Source organism: Solanum dulcamara, chromosome 8 (genome assembly GCF_947179165.1).
Source record: "Solanum dulcamara chromosome 8, daSolDulc1.2, whole genome shotgun sequence".
In the NCBI taxonomy this organism is placed as follows: domain Eukaryota; kingdom Viridiplantae; phylum Streptophyta; class Magnoliopsida; order Solanales; family Solanaceae; genus Solanum; species Solanum dulcamara.
This window is the reverse complement of record NC_077244.1, coordinates 75792280-75810134: the sequence shown is the minus strand read 5'-3', so window position 1 is coordinate 75810134 and position 17855 is coordinate 75792280. Positions and strand designations below refer to the sequence as shown.

The window sequence follows — 17855 nt, the reverse complement described above, 5'->3', positions numbered from 1 at the left end:
TCAAGTAAATAAGAGTATTAAATGTAAAAATAGAATTCTTTATATTTTTTATCTTACTTCTTTGCGCGAGATAACTTCATTATATAGTCATGCCTTTTCTACAATCTCAATCTTAGTTATATAACTAATCCTTCTATACCAATATTTAAATACTAATTCTAAGTTAATTAGACTATACTACTACACGTTCTCTGTCTATCATCAAGTACATTCATTTTAGTTACAACGTAACACATTATTAACTCTATTTTCCCGATTATCATATCAAACGTGTAACAAATAGTTGCAAGCCATGTGTCAAATTAACCAGATGTTTATAAATATTTAAATTATCGGTGTTAAGAAAATAAAGTTTTTTTAACATGTACAGACCTCCTCTTAGTGTTTTGGAGAGTCAATTTGGCAAAGGAAAAATTAGGCACGATTCATAGAGAATTTAACACTACAACATAAAGCATATCTTTGATTAATTGTAATATAGAACTGATGTAAGGAAGTGAAATGTGTCAAATATTATGTACGTACTTCCATAATGATTTTGGCCAAAAAAGTACTAAATACCAATAATTGAAAAGGTATCCAATATTGAATCGTCGATATATATTTATTAAGTTGCATGTGATAAAGAATTATTTTCCATGTCTTGTCACCAAACACAAGATACCAAACAAAGATAACAAAATAATATAAAACGCAGCAAACATGTTGGATTTTTTTTAGAACATGGGAGGGAATTGTTTCTCCGGTCCAAGGAATGTCAAGTTTGTCGTCTTATTTGCAAATACAGACATTAATTTTACAGTTTAACTTATTCTATATGCTTAATTTTTACACTACTAAATTATTTAATAGGAAAATATTGAAGTAACCGCACAAAATAGGCGGAACAAGTTATATATTACTCCTATATAACAGCGGAACAAGTTATATATATATTAGTCCTACATGTTATATAAGTATATTGATAATTAAAAAAATATTTATAATAATAATTATAGTAAAACAGAATTTGATGACTTGGAAAGTATAAAAACTTTTCACACAACTTTCTAAAGAGGATAGTAAGGAGTAATTTACAAATTAAAACATAATATACGCTAAGAAAATTATAATATCAACCTATATAATTTAAATTCGCAACTTATTATAACCGATGAAACTATATATATATGTTGATAATGTAAATAATATTGTTGTATATATGTAACTTAAATACAATTTAATAATTGTATGGTTTGGGTGAGTGTGTAGCTAGGTCAAGTCATTTTCGTAATATACTTTTGGCTTTCCCAAGAGAATTTGGGTTAAGTAAAAGATCCAAAGAGTATGAGATTAGGTGAAGTTTGTTTAGGTGTCCCTCTCTTTAAGGAATTTATATATATGAAAAACTTTAATAAATAAATTCATGCATGTATTCCAAAATAGTAAACTCCGATAGCTTAATTCCAAAAGTGGTTGGGTAAACTATAAACTATGGTCCCCTTAGTTTATTTTTCATCATTTTATTTAAAGAAAAAAAGATAGAGATACCTTTGGTTATATAGATATGTGTAAAACCTGCAACTAAAATTTCAGATTGCATGTGCACCTACTGTGTATTAAAAATCCTCGTGACTTTACTATTGTATTGTTGGTATATGTACATTTCGTTCATATTAAAGTCGATGTTGCTAGTACTAAGAGGTAAATAAAATCTCAAACGTCGTCATTGGCTTTTGCCTTAATTTTTTTTACTGCTTCTCCCCGACTTATATTTTATGCATGCAACAAAAGTTCATTTGATCATCTTATTATGATATCTGAGTCAATCTATCACAATTAATAATTTATTCGATGTTTGATTCGATCCCTACTTATATTATTCATGATTTAGATATTTATTTCTGATTTCTGAATATGCAGGGTATATTAAGTACTCACATCGAAGGGTAATAAATTATTTATTCTCTTTATATAATTTTTAACAATCATCACCTTAGTCGACGAACTTTTACAGTTAACTTAGAGCGGACCATGGCAATAGACAGGCTCTATATATATATATCCATAATCCACTGTTTATCCTTAATAGACTCATGACCCAAATTTTTTATTCTTTTATCTCACTTTCTCCCTTTTAATTTCGCGCATGATGTCATACTGACGTCAGCATCACTGCTCTTCTTTGATACCATCAGATTATATTATACTCTGATGACTGATGGTATCAAATAATTTCGCTAAAGTACTATCTCTTCCTTCTTGATACCATCAAAGTATATATATATATTCTCATAGTATCAAATGTGCGAAATAGTTAAAAACAAGGGATATGAAAGTAATGAAATATCCAATAGTAAATAGTTTCCTTTTTTGGATATAATAATAATTATCCCTTCTTTAAATGTATATATCAATCTCACACGTGCATTGCCTTTTGGATATAAAGAAAAAGATACGTGCGGGTGTATAAGATAGATAACTCATATAAGATCACTCATATAAGATCTAGGTGAATAATTGCCATATATGGGAAGAAAAAAAATAAAGTTATTCTACCATGGATGATCTTATAATGTAATTAAAAAAATTATACTAATAAAGTATTTCTTTCATCCCAAAATATTTATCACATTTTACTTTTTGAAATTTAATTTGATTAATCTTCAAAGCTAAATAAGATTCGAATTAACTCAATATTTTAAAATTAAATTTTAGATATTTGAAAACAATATCAAATATATTATAAATTAAAAATTCTTCTCATATTAATATCGTAAAATAAATACATATTAAAATAATAGTCAAAATTTATTTAATTTAACTCTCACGGAAGTATATAACTTATACTCCTCTTAAACTAACTACAATCATTTAGTGATAATAACAGTGCTTTATTAGTATATTGGCAGACATTATTAATTAGATGCAGATAAGTTTCTAATTAACTTAGGCTGCCCCTTTTGGGCCGGGCAGGTTGCCATCTCTGCTTTGAACTTTTCAATCAAACAAAGGAATATTGTGCTCGGACATAATTTGAAATCGGTGATTTGAAGTTAAAAGTTTTATTTGGATATGTTATAATTTAGATTTTTTAAGTTGTAATTTTTCTCATAAATATGAAGACTTCATAATTTGTGAAAAATAATAATAAAAAATAGTTTTAAAATAATCTTATCAAATGAGCAAATCATAGTTCGTAAACAATATTGAAGAATGAAAAATGGTGGTTAATGAGATGAGTAAATATCTTATAAGGCTTGGGCAATTCTCTTTCCTTTGAGCTAGTTTTTTGAGTGTGAGTTTGGTCTAAAACTTAATTTACAAACAAGATATCGAAATATCATAAGGCGTTGCATTGATAAATCACATATATTTCATGTTCCTTTTATAAATAAATATTTATGGTTACAAACTTTCAACGCATAACTAACAATTCTTTAATATAATCTTTTTAAATGGTACGGACAATCTCTTCACACCAAATAAGTATCCTTTTTTTTTTTTTGCAAATCCCAAATTCTTTATAATTATTTTTAAAAAAAAAAAAAAATTTAAAATCGTGATCTCAAATTACATGCATATCTAAATACTGATTTCAAATCATATTCACAACGACTGCTTAAGAGTACTTATATAGAATATAGATTCAAAGGGAAAAGGATAAAAAAGAGAAGAGTAGTAGGAAATTGGGAAAAAAAAAGGGGGGGAGGGGGGGGGGGACGTGGATGGTCCATTAGCATTTGGCAGTAACTTATGTTATATACGACAACAATAAAAATAAAAGAGCAGGAAGGGGGACCCTAAACCGAAAGAAGAAGAGTTTCTGCCTTTCTGGTGAGGTGGACTCACTCAGATGATGAATTATTTTATTTATCTATCTTTTAATTTTCAACAACAAAAACTCTTTATAATTATTAGCTCAACATCACCATCCATCACTATTCTGTTTGTTAGGAGAAAAAGGTGTACTTGTACTACTATATTCTAGTATTATATATTGCCTTGTGAGGTGAGGCAAAATTGTTAAATTTATCCTTTTTTTTATTTATTGGATTAAAAATATCCTTAACGTATTAATAATGATTCAAAAATATTATTTTTTTATTTATTAGATTAAAAATATCCTTAATTTATTAATTAAAAATAGTTTAAATTTGTCCTTTCCTACCTATTAGATAAAAAAATTCCTCAACATATATATTAGAAATGACTCAAAAATTTACTAATTCTAATTATATATGTCAATAATTTTTTTAACAGTACTTTAACAATTATTTAGTTTTTTATTTGTATTTTTTTGTGGAAAAATTCTTGCTTGTTTGTCTTACTTAATAGAAGTATTTGCTTTAAATAAAATATACAAACTGATGTGTGAATTAACCCTAATGTATGTTGTATAAAAGCATTGTCTTAGTCACGGAGAAGAGGAATTTCATTATGTATGCCCATAAAAAGATAATTTTTGTTGAATTATTTTTTGAGTGTAAATACAATATCAGTTAACATAATTTATACAAAAATTTCAATAGTTTTAAAAGACTAAAATTGTTAGACAATGGAAAAAATATATGACTAAGATACTACTAGAAGTAAAATGAATTAAAAAGTTGAATTTTAATTTATCCAAACTTGAAGGCTAAAAAGAATTTTAAAAAATATTTTGATGTTATAAAAATATTATATTTATTGATAAAATATATTAAGATCGCACAAAATGCGGGCATATTAAATAGTATTTAATAGTTGATAAACTTACTTTTAGATAGAAGAAGGGCAAATTTGAATTATTTTTAATAGGTTAAGGGCATTTTTGATCCAATAAGTGGAAGAAGGATATTTTTGAATAATTTCTATATGTTAAGGACATTTTTGATCCAATAGGTGGAATGAGGGCATTTTTACACCATTTCTAATACTTTAATGACATTTTTGAATCTTTTCCGCATTAGATGCGAGTTCCGACGAATTTAATATTTTTTATTTAAATTGATTCGTTCATTTTGTATATGTATAAATATTTGATTATAAATTCAATAATTAAAATAAATTATGAGTTCAACAATAAATTTTAAAGTTTATAAATTTTAAATTCTGATTCTGCGTCATCGGTAAAAGTAAGGCGACGACCAATATCTGAAAAAACGGGGGTGACATTGTAGTTGGATATATAGTGTCCAATTAGCTAGTGGACATTGCAAGAGACAAGCCAGCTCTTGTCCGTCGACCTCGGATCCTATTTCTCTCTCTCTCTCAATATACAGCCATTTCTATAAATTATAAAAATTTTACTCGTACGAATATTTATATCAAGTTAGTATAATTTACGTCTAGTTTTTTCGATACGGAACAACTCCAATTACCTTGTATAATACAAAGTAAGCTGTTGGAATATGGTAATTAATGCTGCTAACTAATGCTACATTACGTTGCATAGTCAGAAGCATAAGCCATACTGCTATACGTACTCATTTTTATACTTTATCCTATGATCTCCTGATAAAGTCGAAAAATAAACTGTAATTTATATTCATTCGATCAAATAAAATTTATATTCTTAATACTACGTAAAAAGTACGATTTATAAGTGATTATATAGTTAATAATTTGGAATATTTAAAAAACCATAGCCAAAGAAAAAGTTATTTGATTTTCTATAATAATATTTTCACATAAAATGATGTGGGGTGGGGTGGGGGGTTGTATATGTAATTTTTGTGAAGACAATTGTTACTATTGTTTCTTTAATTGTTTATTGAGAGTAGAGGAAGGGACGGTGAAGGATGAAATTATATGTGCTGGGAATCAAATTCTCACCTGTGAAAGTTTAAATAGTTAAAGATTTATATCATTGTTATTATTGGTCAATGAATGTATTGTAGTCTTCTTATATGATATTTATGACCTAAATTTTGGAGTTGAATAAAAGTAGATTGATTTTTTTTCCTCTTAAATATTTGCATGTTTATTAATATTAAGGGCTCGTTTGATATGTTAAATAATTTAATCTATAGTCTTCGGATATAAAAATTAATATTGATATATTCCTTGATTGGTGACTAATCCTAAATAAGTTACATCATCATTAGTATCGGAATGATATAATAGTATCGGGATTAGTTATTTTGTGATAAAACATTAAAAATGATAAAAATATCCTTGAGGTCCCTCAAATTCCTTTTCTAATAAACAAGGTGGAGGATATTTTTGTAAGCAACCAATTTCTTCTTAGAAATTCTCAATGTACGTTATTTTTAATACAATAAATAAAACAATCACTAAGAAATAATATCAGGATAATAAATTCCTGCATAATTAATTACAATATAATTATTTTTAGCATAACCTGCCTTCAAAAGTCTCTAAGGATATAGTTGGAACCAATTGTCAATTTTCTTCTTAAATTCCTAAAGTAATATTTCCCGATCTCAATTTACGTGACACACTTTTTTTTAGCAGGTTCAAAAAAAATGACACATATCTATACTTAATTACAATATTTAATTTTAAAATACTTATTTCACTGTTAATAAGATATTATAGCCACATAATTATTTATAACTTATTTTACACCACAAGCTTTTAATTTTTTTTTATTCTTTCTTAAATTTTATTAAAGTTAAACAATAGCACATAAATTAGAATACAAAAAAGAAGAAATCATTTTAGGATAATATTTTTGAGGAAAGTAATTGTTACTTTGGGATTGAGTGAGTAAAAGTAAGTAGGGAATTAAGCCTATAGTTAGATTATGGGGCCATAGTGTACCCACCTAATTCTCCCACTCAATGCAACATAATATGTTCCAGCTACGACTTCACGGGACGACACCGTACTAAGGGAGCATATGCATTATTGATTATTCTCTCTCTTTCCTTTTTATTTTTGGATTTTTTCAATCGTTTTTTATCTTTCTCAGTAATCAATTAAGGGTCCAAAATCCAATAATGGAATAATCATTTTACCTTATGAATGGCTGTAAAGGCAACCTCCTTTTTCTCCCTAGGCAGATCTATATTTTGATTCTCTCCTTTTTTTTTTTTTTTTTTTTTTTTTACTTTTCTTCAATATTTATGATGTTGTATTATAATGTGACAAGTCTCAGCGTCACTATGAAAAGGCCATAACAAAGGAGCATAACTCAAAAGTGGAATCTTTGAATTTCAGTTGAAAATAAATTCAAACATTTGCATGTAAAAACTACTGTTGCTACAAATTCCATACTCTTATTCCCTTCACTCACCCCCAGTGCCCAATGTATTTGTCTTAGCTTCCCTTTTTCGCCTTTTGTTTTAATTTATTTGTGTAACACTTGACAACTCTCTTAACGAAACTTTGAGATAATACAATATAATTGTCGCTATATTATATACTCAACATTTTATATAAATATTACAAATAATGTTAACTCAATTGTCATCAAATATTTTTGCGATAATAAATATTGCAAATAAAAGAAAAATGTATTTCTACTATATTAAATCTAATTTTTCACATGATATATTTAAAATCATATGATGAAAGGATATTTTGTATATTCTAGGTGTCTTTAGCTTAAGATGGCAAGATTCAAAAAAATTCTTTATTTTCTTAAATTCTTTATCAAGTTTTTACTTTGTTAAATGCTTCATTTAGTTAAAATTAGATAAATAAATTAAAACGAAAAGAGTATTCCAATTAGTGTGTAAAAGTTAGACTCTATTTTTTACCGGGGTTTTGGAGGGGAGGGGGAGGGGGAGAGGAAAGTGGTCCACTTGAGTCTATGTCTAACCGACTATAGGGAGAAAAACCGTGTGAGATAAGGAATAAAATAGAGAGAGAGAGAAAATTATTGTATGGTAGTAGTTTTTTTAGCTGCTAAACATTCAACACAAAATGAATAGCAGAAAGCCTCTGTAAGAAGAAGAAGAAGAAATAGTGTCTGTGGATGGAATCATGCAGTTGTAACCATTGTTTTTTGTCTGGTTTTTAACTTCTGTTCCTTGGAAATAAAACCTTATACTGTGTAATCTTGGGATTTAGCTGTTTTCAGCAAAATCTTTGGTTTCTTCTGAGAAAGCTGAGCTGTTTATCTTTTTTGGTTCCTTCTCACTTAAACTCATCCTCTTCCTTCTTCTCCAACTCTTCACTCCAAATCTCAGCTCCAAAAATGATGTCTGATGATGGACTTTCCTCCTTAGTTTTCATTCAAGATCCAAATTCCAACTTGAACTCAAACCCTAGTAGTAATAATCCAAACCCTAACTCAAATCCATCTGCCAAAAGAAAAAGAAATCTCCCAGGAAAACCAGGTAATTAAGACGGTTCTACTATATATATCTCAACAAAATTACTCTTTATTGTTTTGGTCATCATTTATTTATTTATTTGTTGTTATTGTTGTTGGTGATGGTGGTGGTGATGATGTTTATCAACAGATCCAGATGCAGAAGTGATAGCACTATCACCCAAGTCTCTGATGGCGACGAATCGATTCATATGTGAAATCTGCAACAAGGGTTTCCAGAGGGACCAGAATTTACAGCTCCACAGAAGAGGTCACAACTTGCCATGGAAGCTAAAGCAAAGGAACAAAAATGAAGTGATCAAGAAGAAAGTTTATATTTGTCCAGAAAAGACCTGTATCCACCACGATCCATCGAGAGCTCTCGGAGATTTAACAGGTATTAAAAAACATTATTCGAGAAAACATGGGGAGAAGAAGTGGAAGTGTGAGAAATGTTCCAAGAAATATGCTGTTCAATCTGATTGGAAAGCTCATACTAAGATTTGTGGTACAAGGGAATATAAATGCGACTGTGGAACGCTTTTCTCCAGGTATCAAATTAATGAAGGAAGCATTTATATTTTCATTTATTGGGTTAGAAAAAAAATATATATAAAAAAATAAATATATATAAATGGACCGTCCTATGATTAGTCAATTGAGGAAATAAATGTGAAATTTAATGCAACTAACTTGAAAAAATTGAACAGAAAGGACAGCTTTATAACACATCGAGCCTTTTGTGATGCTTTAGCGGAAGAAAGTGCAAGATTTACATCAGTTCCAAGTACAGCAAATCTGAATTTCAGAAATGAAATATTGATGAATGGGGGATTTGGTAATACTAATCTTCATCATAGTACTGGAAATCCCCAATTTGGTTCTAATTTGTTTAGGCCTGAATTTATGGGACTTGGATTGGATCCTGCAATTAGTCATCATCATCAGGCGCAACTCAATAATGTTGATGGGCAAAAACCAAGGATACCACTTTGGTTGGACAATAATATGAATCCGAATTCAGGAAATGATTTCTTAGTAGCATGTTCAAGCTCTACTACTAGCAATTTGCCACATCATGAACTGGTCCAAATCGCGGCACACAACAATAATCAACAATGGTTCATTAATGGTACTGGTGTTGGTGGTGGTGATGATGATTCTGGAATTGGCTCTTCCTCGTCCCAACTTCCTTCACGAGTACTGCTAAAGGAGGAAGAAGAGAACAAAAGAAATTTGTCGGAAACAATAAGTTCAATGTATTACAACAATCATCACAACGAAACAACAACACCAGCTACTCATATGTCGGCTACTGCACTTTTACAAAAAGCAGCCCAAATGGGATCAACGAGGAGCAATTCGGCCCTCTTTGGTACTGGATTCGGGCTAATGGGCTCGTCTTTTTCAAAAAGCAATGGACAAGGACAATTTGCTGCTCATGATCAGAATTTTAACAGCTTAATGATGAACTCTCCATCAGCAGCTACAAATATTAGTAATCAAGGAAATAGGCTGTTGTTCGGGGATATGAATTCGAGTTCGTTAGAAGGTAATGCAAGAGGAAAGAACTCAGATCCTTTTAATTTGATGCCACATAACAACAAAGGAAAGCAAGTGAATCTGAGCGGAAATGAGGCAATTGAAGGCAGTTTAACAAGAGATTTTCTCGGGGTAGGAGGGAATGAAAATAGACCTTTTTTATCGAAAAATGAGTTGGCCAAGTTCGGGAATATTTCTGGTTCAGCAATGGGATTAAGCGACTATAGTGGAAGTCATTGACTGTGAGTTCAACTGAATCTGTTGTTTTTGGCTCGAAATATATACACATATGCACAAAAAAGTTATGTATGTGTATAACAAAAAGCGAACAAATCATCAAGTGAATTACTCAAAAGGTCCAAACTAGTGGGGTGCTATTGTTTCAAGGATTTTCACTATAGTTGGAATGATACAATGTTAAGAGTGTGAAAAAAAAAGTTGGAAGAAGGCCAAAAGCTTCAATCTTCATGACAGAGAGAAAGAGGAAGATGGAGAAAAGCAGCAGCAATTTTGAGAGATCTTGTGAATTGTCAGAGAAAAAGGATGGGGACCACTGAATGTTGGAAGAGATTTGTTAAAAGGGACTTGACAATCACAAGTCAGGCTTTTTTTTTCCTCCATTGTGTTTAGTTACTGCTTGTAGAAATATTTCTGCCTTTTTACAAATTATTTTCCTTTGAATGTTCAATTGCTTACTGCATACCTGTGAACTCTCCAGCCTTACTGCCATATTCCGAATCTTTTAGACTTTTCAATTATTTTGGTTGGTATTTCACTTCTACTACCTCTTTTTGTTTCTAATTGTTCTCCTCTTGTCGATCATTAGCTACTTTATCGCTGAAATACTTTGTATATAGCCTATAGAATTATTCTTTTGATAACTCATAGCTATATAATTTTATTGTTTAGCTATATAATTTTTCCGTAGCTAATTCCTCTTCTTTTACCAGTGAAAAGGGCGTCCATTAAAACTTGGTCTTTGGAGTTGTAATTAAGTTCTGGAAAACATCAGTTTGATTTATGTATCATGTACGCATGTTGTTGAATCTGTAAAGAATCATGGTATAATTATATGTTCCAAGAAACCAAGTTCAACTTTTATATATATACCGGCATTATAAAAAACTTTTACACGATCAACACTGTAATTTTATTTGTTGTAATATATGTTATATGTTATGTTTTGCAAGTTAGTTACCCTCAATGTTTGAAATAATAATTACATATAATTGGCTATTAACCCCCCCCCCCCCCTCCAAATGGGCGTTCAAATCAGACCGAAAATTTTGCTTTGCACCTCATAATTTTGAAGACTTAAAGGCCACAGTAACCGTATTAAGGATAAAACTGACCACCCATCGAGGAGGTGTGATGAGCGAAATTTCTACATTCTTTTATCAGAGTCTCGAATTCGAATTATAGAGTAATTTTTACCGGATGATTTAACTACAAAAATAAGGATGGAAATGTGGTCACTTAAGTTAACTGAGATCTATATAGATATATACTGTAATTTGTAGAGATGTACGTGTATAGGTCTTTAAAATTTGGAAGTTGCTACTTGTTTGTCTGTTGCTTTGGCAGCATGCGGGGATATGTACAGATATCAAAATCATTCCAGCTATTTCTCAGTTGAGCCAAAAGACAAGTTTAATTAATTATATTTTATCAATAATTTATCTCTCTCTAAACTCCAAAACCCTGGTTTATAATTTATGTCATCATAAGAGCTAAATTAAGAAAAAATCATTTTTCTTAATGATGCAGAAAGTTTAACTGAGTGTGCAACCTCAGCTCCTTTTTTAATAGTAACTGCTATACTCTAATTTGAAAAAAATGATACTCGCTCCCTTCGTATCATAATCAGTCATTTTTTCTTAATTAATGATGTAGGAGTAACATAAATTAAAGTTATATGTAATATATATGACATTGATTTTACTTGGAGAATCAAATTTTTTTTTCAAAATTCAAAATACCTTACTACATACTTCCTTCAAGTACTCTTAAATATTATATGTAATAATTGCTAGTACGTACTATTAGTGCAAGAATATGTACATTCTTTCAAAATTTTATGAAATTGACATTCAAATTCATACCAAAAAATAAATTAATTAAAACTCTCATACTCAAAACACAATTATTCTTTCAAGACAATCGGAGTAGAGTAGCATTTCGTCTATAAATCCATAAATATATTCTTTAATAAGTAGTACTACTTAATTTGTTGGTCCTCCATTTTTTTGATTAGGCGTAATATATTAGATGATTTAATTTGTTAAGCGTGATTTTGCTTCTCCTTGAGAACATACGTGCATGGAAATCATGCATGGAAGATCCGTATATATTGTTAAGTTTGAAATGGAATCTCGAGTGTGTGTCACAATGAGAAAACCCTAGCACCTACCTTATAGCATACAACAATTATGACATTTTCTATTCAACTGCTTTGAAGTTTGAAATAATTGTCAATATATATATATTGTTGGTTTAAGGTAGTCAAAGCTAGCTACTTGTATTAGGTAGCCTCGATATATTCACTTTCATTCTCTTGCCTAGGTTAGGTAAATAAGTTTGTACTCCTTTGGGTTCAATATATTCATGATTTAATACGAAATTTTAAAAGAGTGAATAAAATTTTTGAATTTTTTGATTTAACTAAAAAAATTGTATGATGTACCAAATATTTTTTAATTTTGTAATCTTATATATATTAGGTTACATGAGAGGTTGAAAATAAAGAGTTGGTCAAACTAGAAAAAGAAACATTCTTTTTCCTCTTTTTTAAATCTTTGATCATCCATTAATTCTTTCTTTTTCTCGGTCTGTTTTTCCATTTTATTCGTTGACTTGTATAAGTTTTCTAACTTGAAATTAAAAATAAAGGGAAATATGATAATTCAAAAAGAGTCAAGAAAGGATGTTTCCCCCCTCAGGAACTCTGATAAAGAGTATATATATATATAGTTAAATAACTTTACATTGATTGTTCCGGAGCAAATTTGGATTATTATTATTTTTCCAGATTGGGTGGGTGAAAGACAAAATGTAACTATCTTATAAGGTGAAGAATGCAGATGTATCAACGACCTAATAAATTTAAACAATTTTGTAGTGACATTTTCAAGAAATACTTTTATGTATTTTCTAATTTTTATAATGAACATCAAAATTCTACAAGTATCGAGCTATAGTAAGGTGTTGGTAAAAAATCATAATGCATATTTTTCATGTTTACTCTGTTGAGCGATTTCAGATTCTAACCTCTCTAATTGGGAAGAACAAAATTGCAAAATTTGTATATCGAAGAATAAAAATATGGGTCATCGACGATGGCTTTTGTGAATATTCTTTGCTGATTACATATCTGATATTTCTGCAAAGCCCAATGGAACTGTTTAATAACTGGGCCAATGCCCCAAGTATCAGCTCCACACTCCTTAAAATTAGAGCAGAAATATGATGGGCCTTTATAAATATTGGGCTTTGAAAAAGATGAATTGATCATTTTTTGTTGGACCTATTCCTTCACTATTAATTGTTGTTAAAGTCGAAAGTTCGGATCTAATCTTGGCTTAGCCTTTAAATTTGATCTGCACACTCAAAGTTGGAGACGCCTAATAGAATTATATGTGCCTAATTGTTCGTTTGAGATAGCATATAGTATGAACGTGTTTGCTTATTCAATTTTATATAAGTTTAAGTGTCTATTTATGCATATCCAAAGTTGAAGGGTATAGATGTCAATTAAGGTCAATTTAAATAGTATGTTTATGTGTTATGCCTTCGCATTTTATTATTGCTTGTTCAAGTAAAGAATATGACGTCGTCCTTTTATGACCGCGCTAGCATGCACTATTAAAAAATAATTATTTTTCCATTGGAATTTCTCACTGAAAAATATCCAATATTATCATAGATATTTTAATTGAATAGGTGAGAAAAGAAACAAAATAGTAATGATGTCGCACGAAAAATAAAGAAGTTTCCGAATTTCTGTGATAATCTATTTTCTGCCATACATTTTATAGTAAACTGATTTGATGAAAAATGAGTGAAAAAATCACGTTTTATAAAATAGATTTTTCATTGTTTTGCTATGGAAATTTTATTTTTTTCTAGTAGTGGCGGTCAAGTTGTGCAGAATAAATTTTGGACAAAACAGCCGAAGTGACGATTGAAAAACATATAAATGTACAGCACTTCAAAATTTGATTCATATCTTACAGTTTGAAAATCCAAATTGAAAAGACGATGAAATGAAAAAAGGAGGGTAAAAGATAGAAACACAATTATTCAAATTGAGGGAAATAACAGACGATCACAACCGTTAAATCCAACTCTGCAATCATAATCTCTTCCAAATAATATGCTCCACGACCAATCACAACCGTTAAAAATATCTAACGTCACAACCATAACGTAACGCAAACCAGAAAGCTCCAATTCCCAACACCGCCACGCCGTTCACGCTATCAGCACCCGATTTATCCGCTGGCGCATCATCGCTACCGGAGCTCGGACTCAACGCTGCCGGTGACTTCTTCTTTAGATTCAACGTTGCCGGACCTGGTGCTGGTGCCGTCGCTGGCGACGGAGAAGCAAAGATACTCAAAGGCTGAAGCACTTTATCCACCTGATAAATCGCGAGCTCATCGTCAGTATATATCGTATTACCCACAGTAGCATCCACAATTCCGGTGGACACATTCACTTGATTCCCGGATGTCGTCACATTTAACGGGAAATCACCGGGATTAGTGTCTCCAGCTTGTGTCCTCAATGGATTGCTAACAGTTTGAAACTGTGAAACTGAAATAAAATTAGGAAGTACATGAAATTGCACCAACTGAACTTGTTGTTGAGAACTTAGAGAATTGAGAGCACCAGCTTTTAAGCTAGAAAATGCGTTATCAGTAGGTGCAAACACAGTCATTCCTTGTTTTGAATTATTTAATTGCGTATTGATCTGATCACCGGCTTGAGTAATTCTTAAGAGCCGGATAAATGTGGTGAATTGACCGGCTTTTTCCAGTATTTTTGTGATATTGGTGGGCCCAGATGGAGCTGGAGCGGGAGCGGAGGCAGAATTTTGACCAAGGGTTAAGGTGCAGGAATGGAGGAAAATTGCTAGGAGGGAAAGAGAGAAAACAAGATAACTCATCATATTTGCTAGGAGAAATTGTACTCGGGAATTTGAACTTTGAAAGATGATTGGTGTTTGTTTCTGATAGGGCAGAAATAGAGGAGTTTTATGGAGAGGAAAATAAGAAATTTTCTATGGTAGGTGACAAGTTGGAAGTCATATTAACTGTGAAACCAGTTAGTAGTAGTATAGTATCTCTCAATTTGGTGGGAGGTTAACATTTTATTTTGTTTGTTGGACTTGTTCTAATTTATACATGGACAGTATAAAGATATTGTACACTCACTGAACTTGTAACATGTTACAACAGGTTGGTAACCATTTTTATCAGAAAAATTTTAAGATACTAGAAAATCTAATTAGAATCTTCAAATTTCTGTTATTGACCATAATTAGAAACATATGGGGTTGGGAGGAACTATTACAGCTGACAGTTTGCTTGGAAACACAGGAAATTTGGAGAGATCTGAAGTTTGGGTTTGTACAAATATTTTAAGTTTTCTATGCTTGCTTTGCTTACACTCATTAAAAATTTTAATCATGGCTATGATTTGGCTTGCCACAAACTTAAAAAGGAAGTTTTGTTTAAATTCAATGTAGTTCTTGATCATGTATGTCCATCCTCTTCTGTTGGTTAATTATAAATCATTAACCTCTAACTAGGCCTTTTTTTGTATTGTACGATTTAAATTGAATGAATATTACAGAGATACTAAAATTATTCATTTTCGTGTAGTTGGTGGCATGCCCCGTGACTTCCAACTCATCAAAATGTTAGTGTAACATAGGGATTGGGTATCCACCTTGGACAACCTTAATAGAGGATAGTACATTTGAACCATTTAAGTCTAAGTCAAGAGATTTTTGTACGATTAGTATAACAAACATACAGTCGATTCTTATTGCACCGTAGAAGGGAAAACAGATACTGCTGGCAAAACTTTCCATAAACTGTTTTTTTATTGTAAAACAATGAATCAAAATCTTGAACAAAAACAGAAGTTAGACAAACTTGAGTTGTTATTGTACAGTGGTTTAAGCAACAACATCTTGAAACAGGGCGTGAAAACTCCACAATTTGAGAGCAATAATGCAACAATAGGTAGGAAACAGAAACGTTAGAAAATATGGCTAGAATTCTTCGATATTTCATAATGATTTCCTTCCTCTGTAGTAATTCTCTTTCTGCTATTGAAATATGGGAAGTTCAATCATTGAACGGTCAGTGAAGGTCAGATCCTAATAAAACCTCATCAATTTTCGGCACCATCTTCAAGAAGTAACTGTACCTGCAAAAGAAAGAGAAATGATGATATAATTGAATACAGTATATATGAGCCATTTGTTTTAGCAGCAGAAGACGCTTGCCACCGAGTATCTGTAGTTAACTCAGGGTGAAAAGAAGTAGCTAGCAAGTTCCCTTGCCTTACAGCCAACAATTACTTTCTTTTCAGACTTGGCTGACTCCTGAAGCATCTAAAGAAAACAATGCTTAGTTAATATTCCAAACAAAATTGACAAAAATGCCCAATAAAGACTATATATGACAAAAATGATACTACAAACTTTTAATGTATTGTCATCACTATTCTTTTTTGAACAGGTAGAAAGTCCTAGCTTGGCGTCTAAGCACATGGTACGGCCAGCAAACAGCAAGACGAGCAGATTCCAAGTCTTAATGGCAGTATGAAACTTAGCCAGTGATAACACGTTATATGGACATTAGAAGCTGTCCAACTTTGAATTTTTTTTAGAAAAAATAACCTTCGCACGAGATACCTTTGATCATAAGCATTCATAAATAAACCTTGGCTGAAAAAAGTATCTCATGCAAGAAAAGGAAGAACTACAAACAGAATAATCAAATTAGTTTAAGCTTTCAATCAACCAAAATAAGAAATCACAAAGGTGAATGAGTAGGTAGGAATGCTTTTAGAACGAGTATATCAATTAAAGGACTCAATAATACTCCGTTCTGTCCAATGGTGGGATCTGAACTATATTCATCAGAAGTTAAGAAGACTGAGGTTTTGATGGAAAATTTCAGGCGAGTTGTAGGGGCTCCGTATGAAGGAGAATGAGGAGGTTTATGAAGGAGAGGCAAGTCCATAATCATTCCATTTTTCATCTCATTCATATTAGGCCTTTGACACAATGATTTTATTTTCTACTTGATCAATTTTGATGTATTAGAAAACTGCTTTTATTTTTCTTGAAATAACTTTCTCCAATAGAAAAGGAAAGTTCCTGCATGTGACCTACCTGCATTGCAGGAACACCAGGATAGATACATCCCGTAACAAAACACATTTTGGTAGCGTTAAGTCATTGTAGACCACGGGACAGTATGTTTTACCTTAGTCCAAAGTCTTTGGGAAGTCACTGTAGGTCACGGGACATTTGGTCAGAGGGTTAAGTACTCTCTTGAATCTGAGCAAGATAGGGAGGCTTCTAAATTCAGAAAATACAAGTTGGATGAGTTCTGTTTCTTGCCTTCAGAAGAGAGATGGTATAATATGATATAGGTTTTCTACAAATCAACTGCTGAAGTGTATTGACAGCAGCATTTTATGGCTTTGCTCCATTCAGGATGTCTATTGTGTAGAGTAATGGTAATTGGTCTATTGGCAGTACGATGTGACGGAAAAATATTTAAAAAATGTTGTTTTGTTTTCACATTGCATGATCCTTTATGTTGAATTTATCTTTTCATGTACTTTTATTTAGCTGTTTCCTTGACTTCGGTCTATCGGAAGCAGCTTTCTACCTCCACAAAGTAAGGGTAAGGCTGCAAACACGCCACTCAACAGACCCCACTTGTGAGGTTATACTGGATATGTTTTTGTTGTTTCCTTCTCTCGTTATTCTAGGTGTAATAGTCAGTTTCAGACAGCCTTGTATAATAGACTGCACCATATC

The 17855-nt window shown here is 31.2% G+C and overlaps 2 protein-coding genes across 2 annotated transcripts; one reads left to right on the top strand and one right to left on the bottom strand.

The window, feature by feature from the left end:
* Positions 1-7790: 7790 nt before the first annotated feature.
* Positions 7791-10489, top strand: LOC129899475 (zinc finger protein BALDIBIS-like). Its single transcript, XM_055974461.1, has 3 exons — positions 7791-8270; positions 8397-8796; positions 8956-10489. Exons 1-3 carry the CDS (start codon positions 8129-8131, stop codon positions 10025-10027), a joined length of 1614 nt encoding a protein of 537 aa, XP_055830436.1. The 5' UTR covers positions 7791-8128; the 3' UTR covers positions 10028-10489.
* Positions 10490-13907: 3418 nt separating this feature from the next.
* LOC129899558 (fasciclin-like arabinogalactan protein 11) lies at positions 13908-15125 on the bottom strand. Its single transcript, XM_055974560.1, has one exon. It carries the CDS (start codon positions 14955-14957, stop codon positions 14184-14186), a length of 774 nt encoding a protein of 257 aa, XP_055830535.1. The 5' UTR covers positions 14958-15125; the 3' UTR covers positions 13908-14183.
* Positions 15126-17855: the final 2730 nt, after the last annotated feature.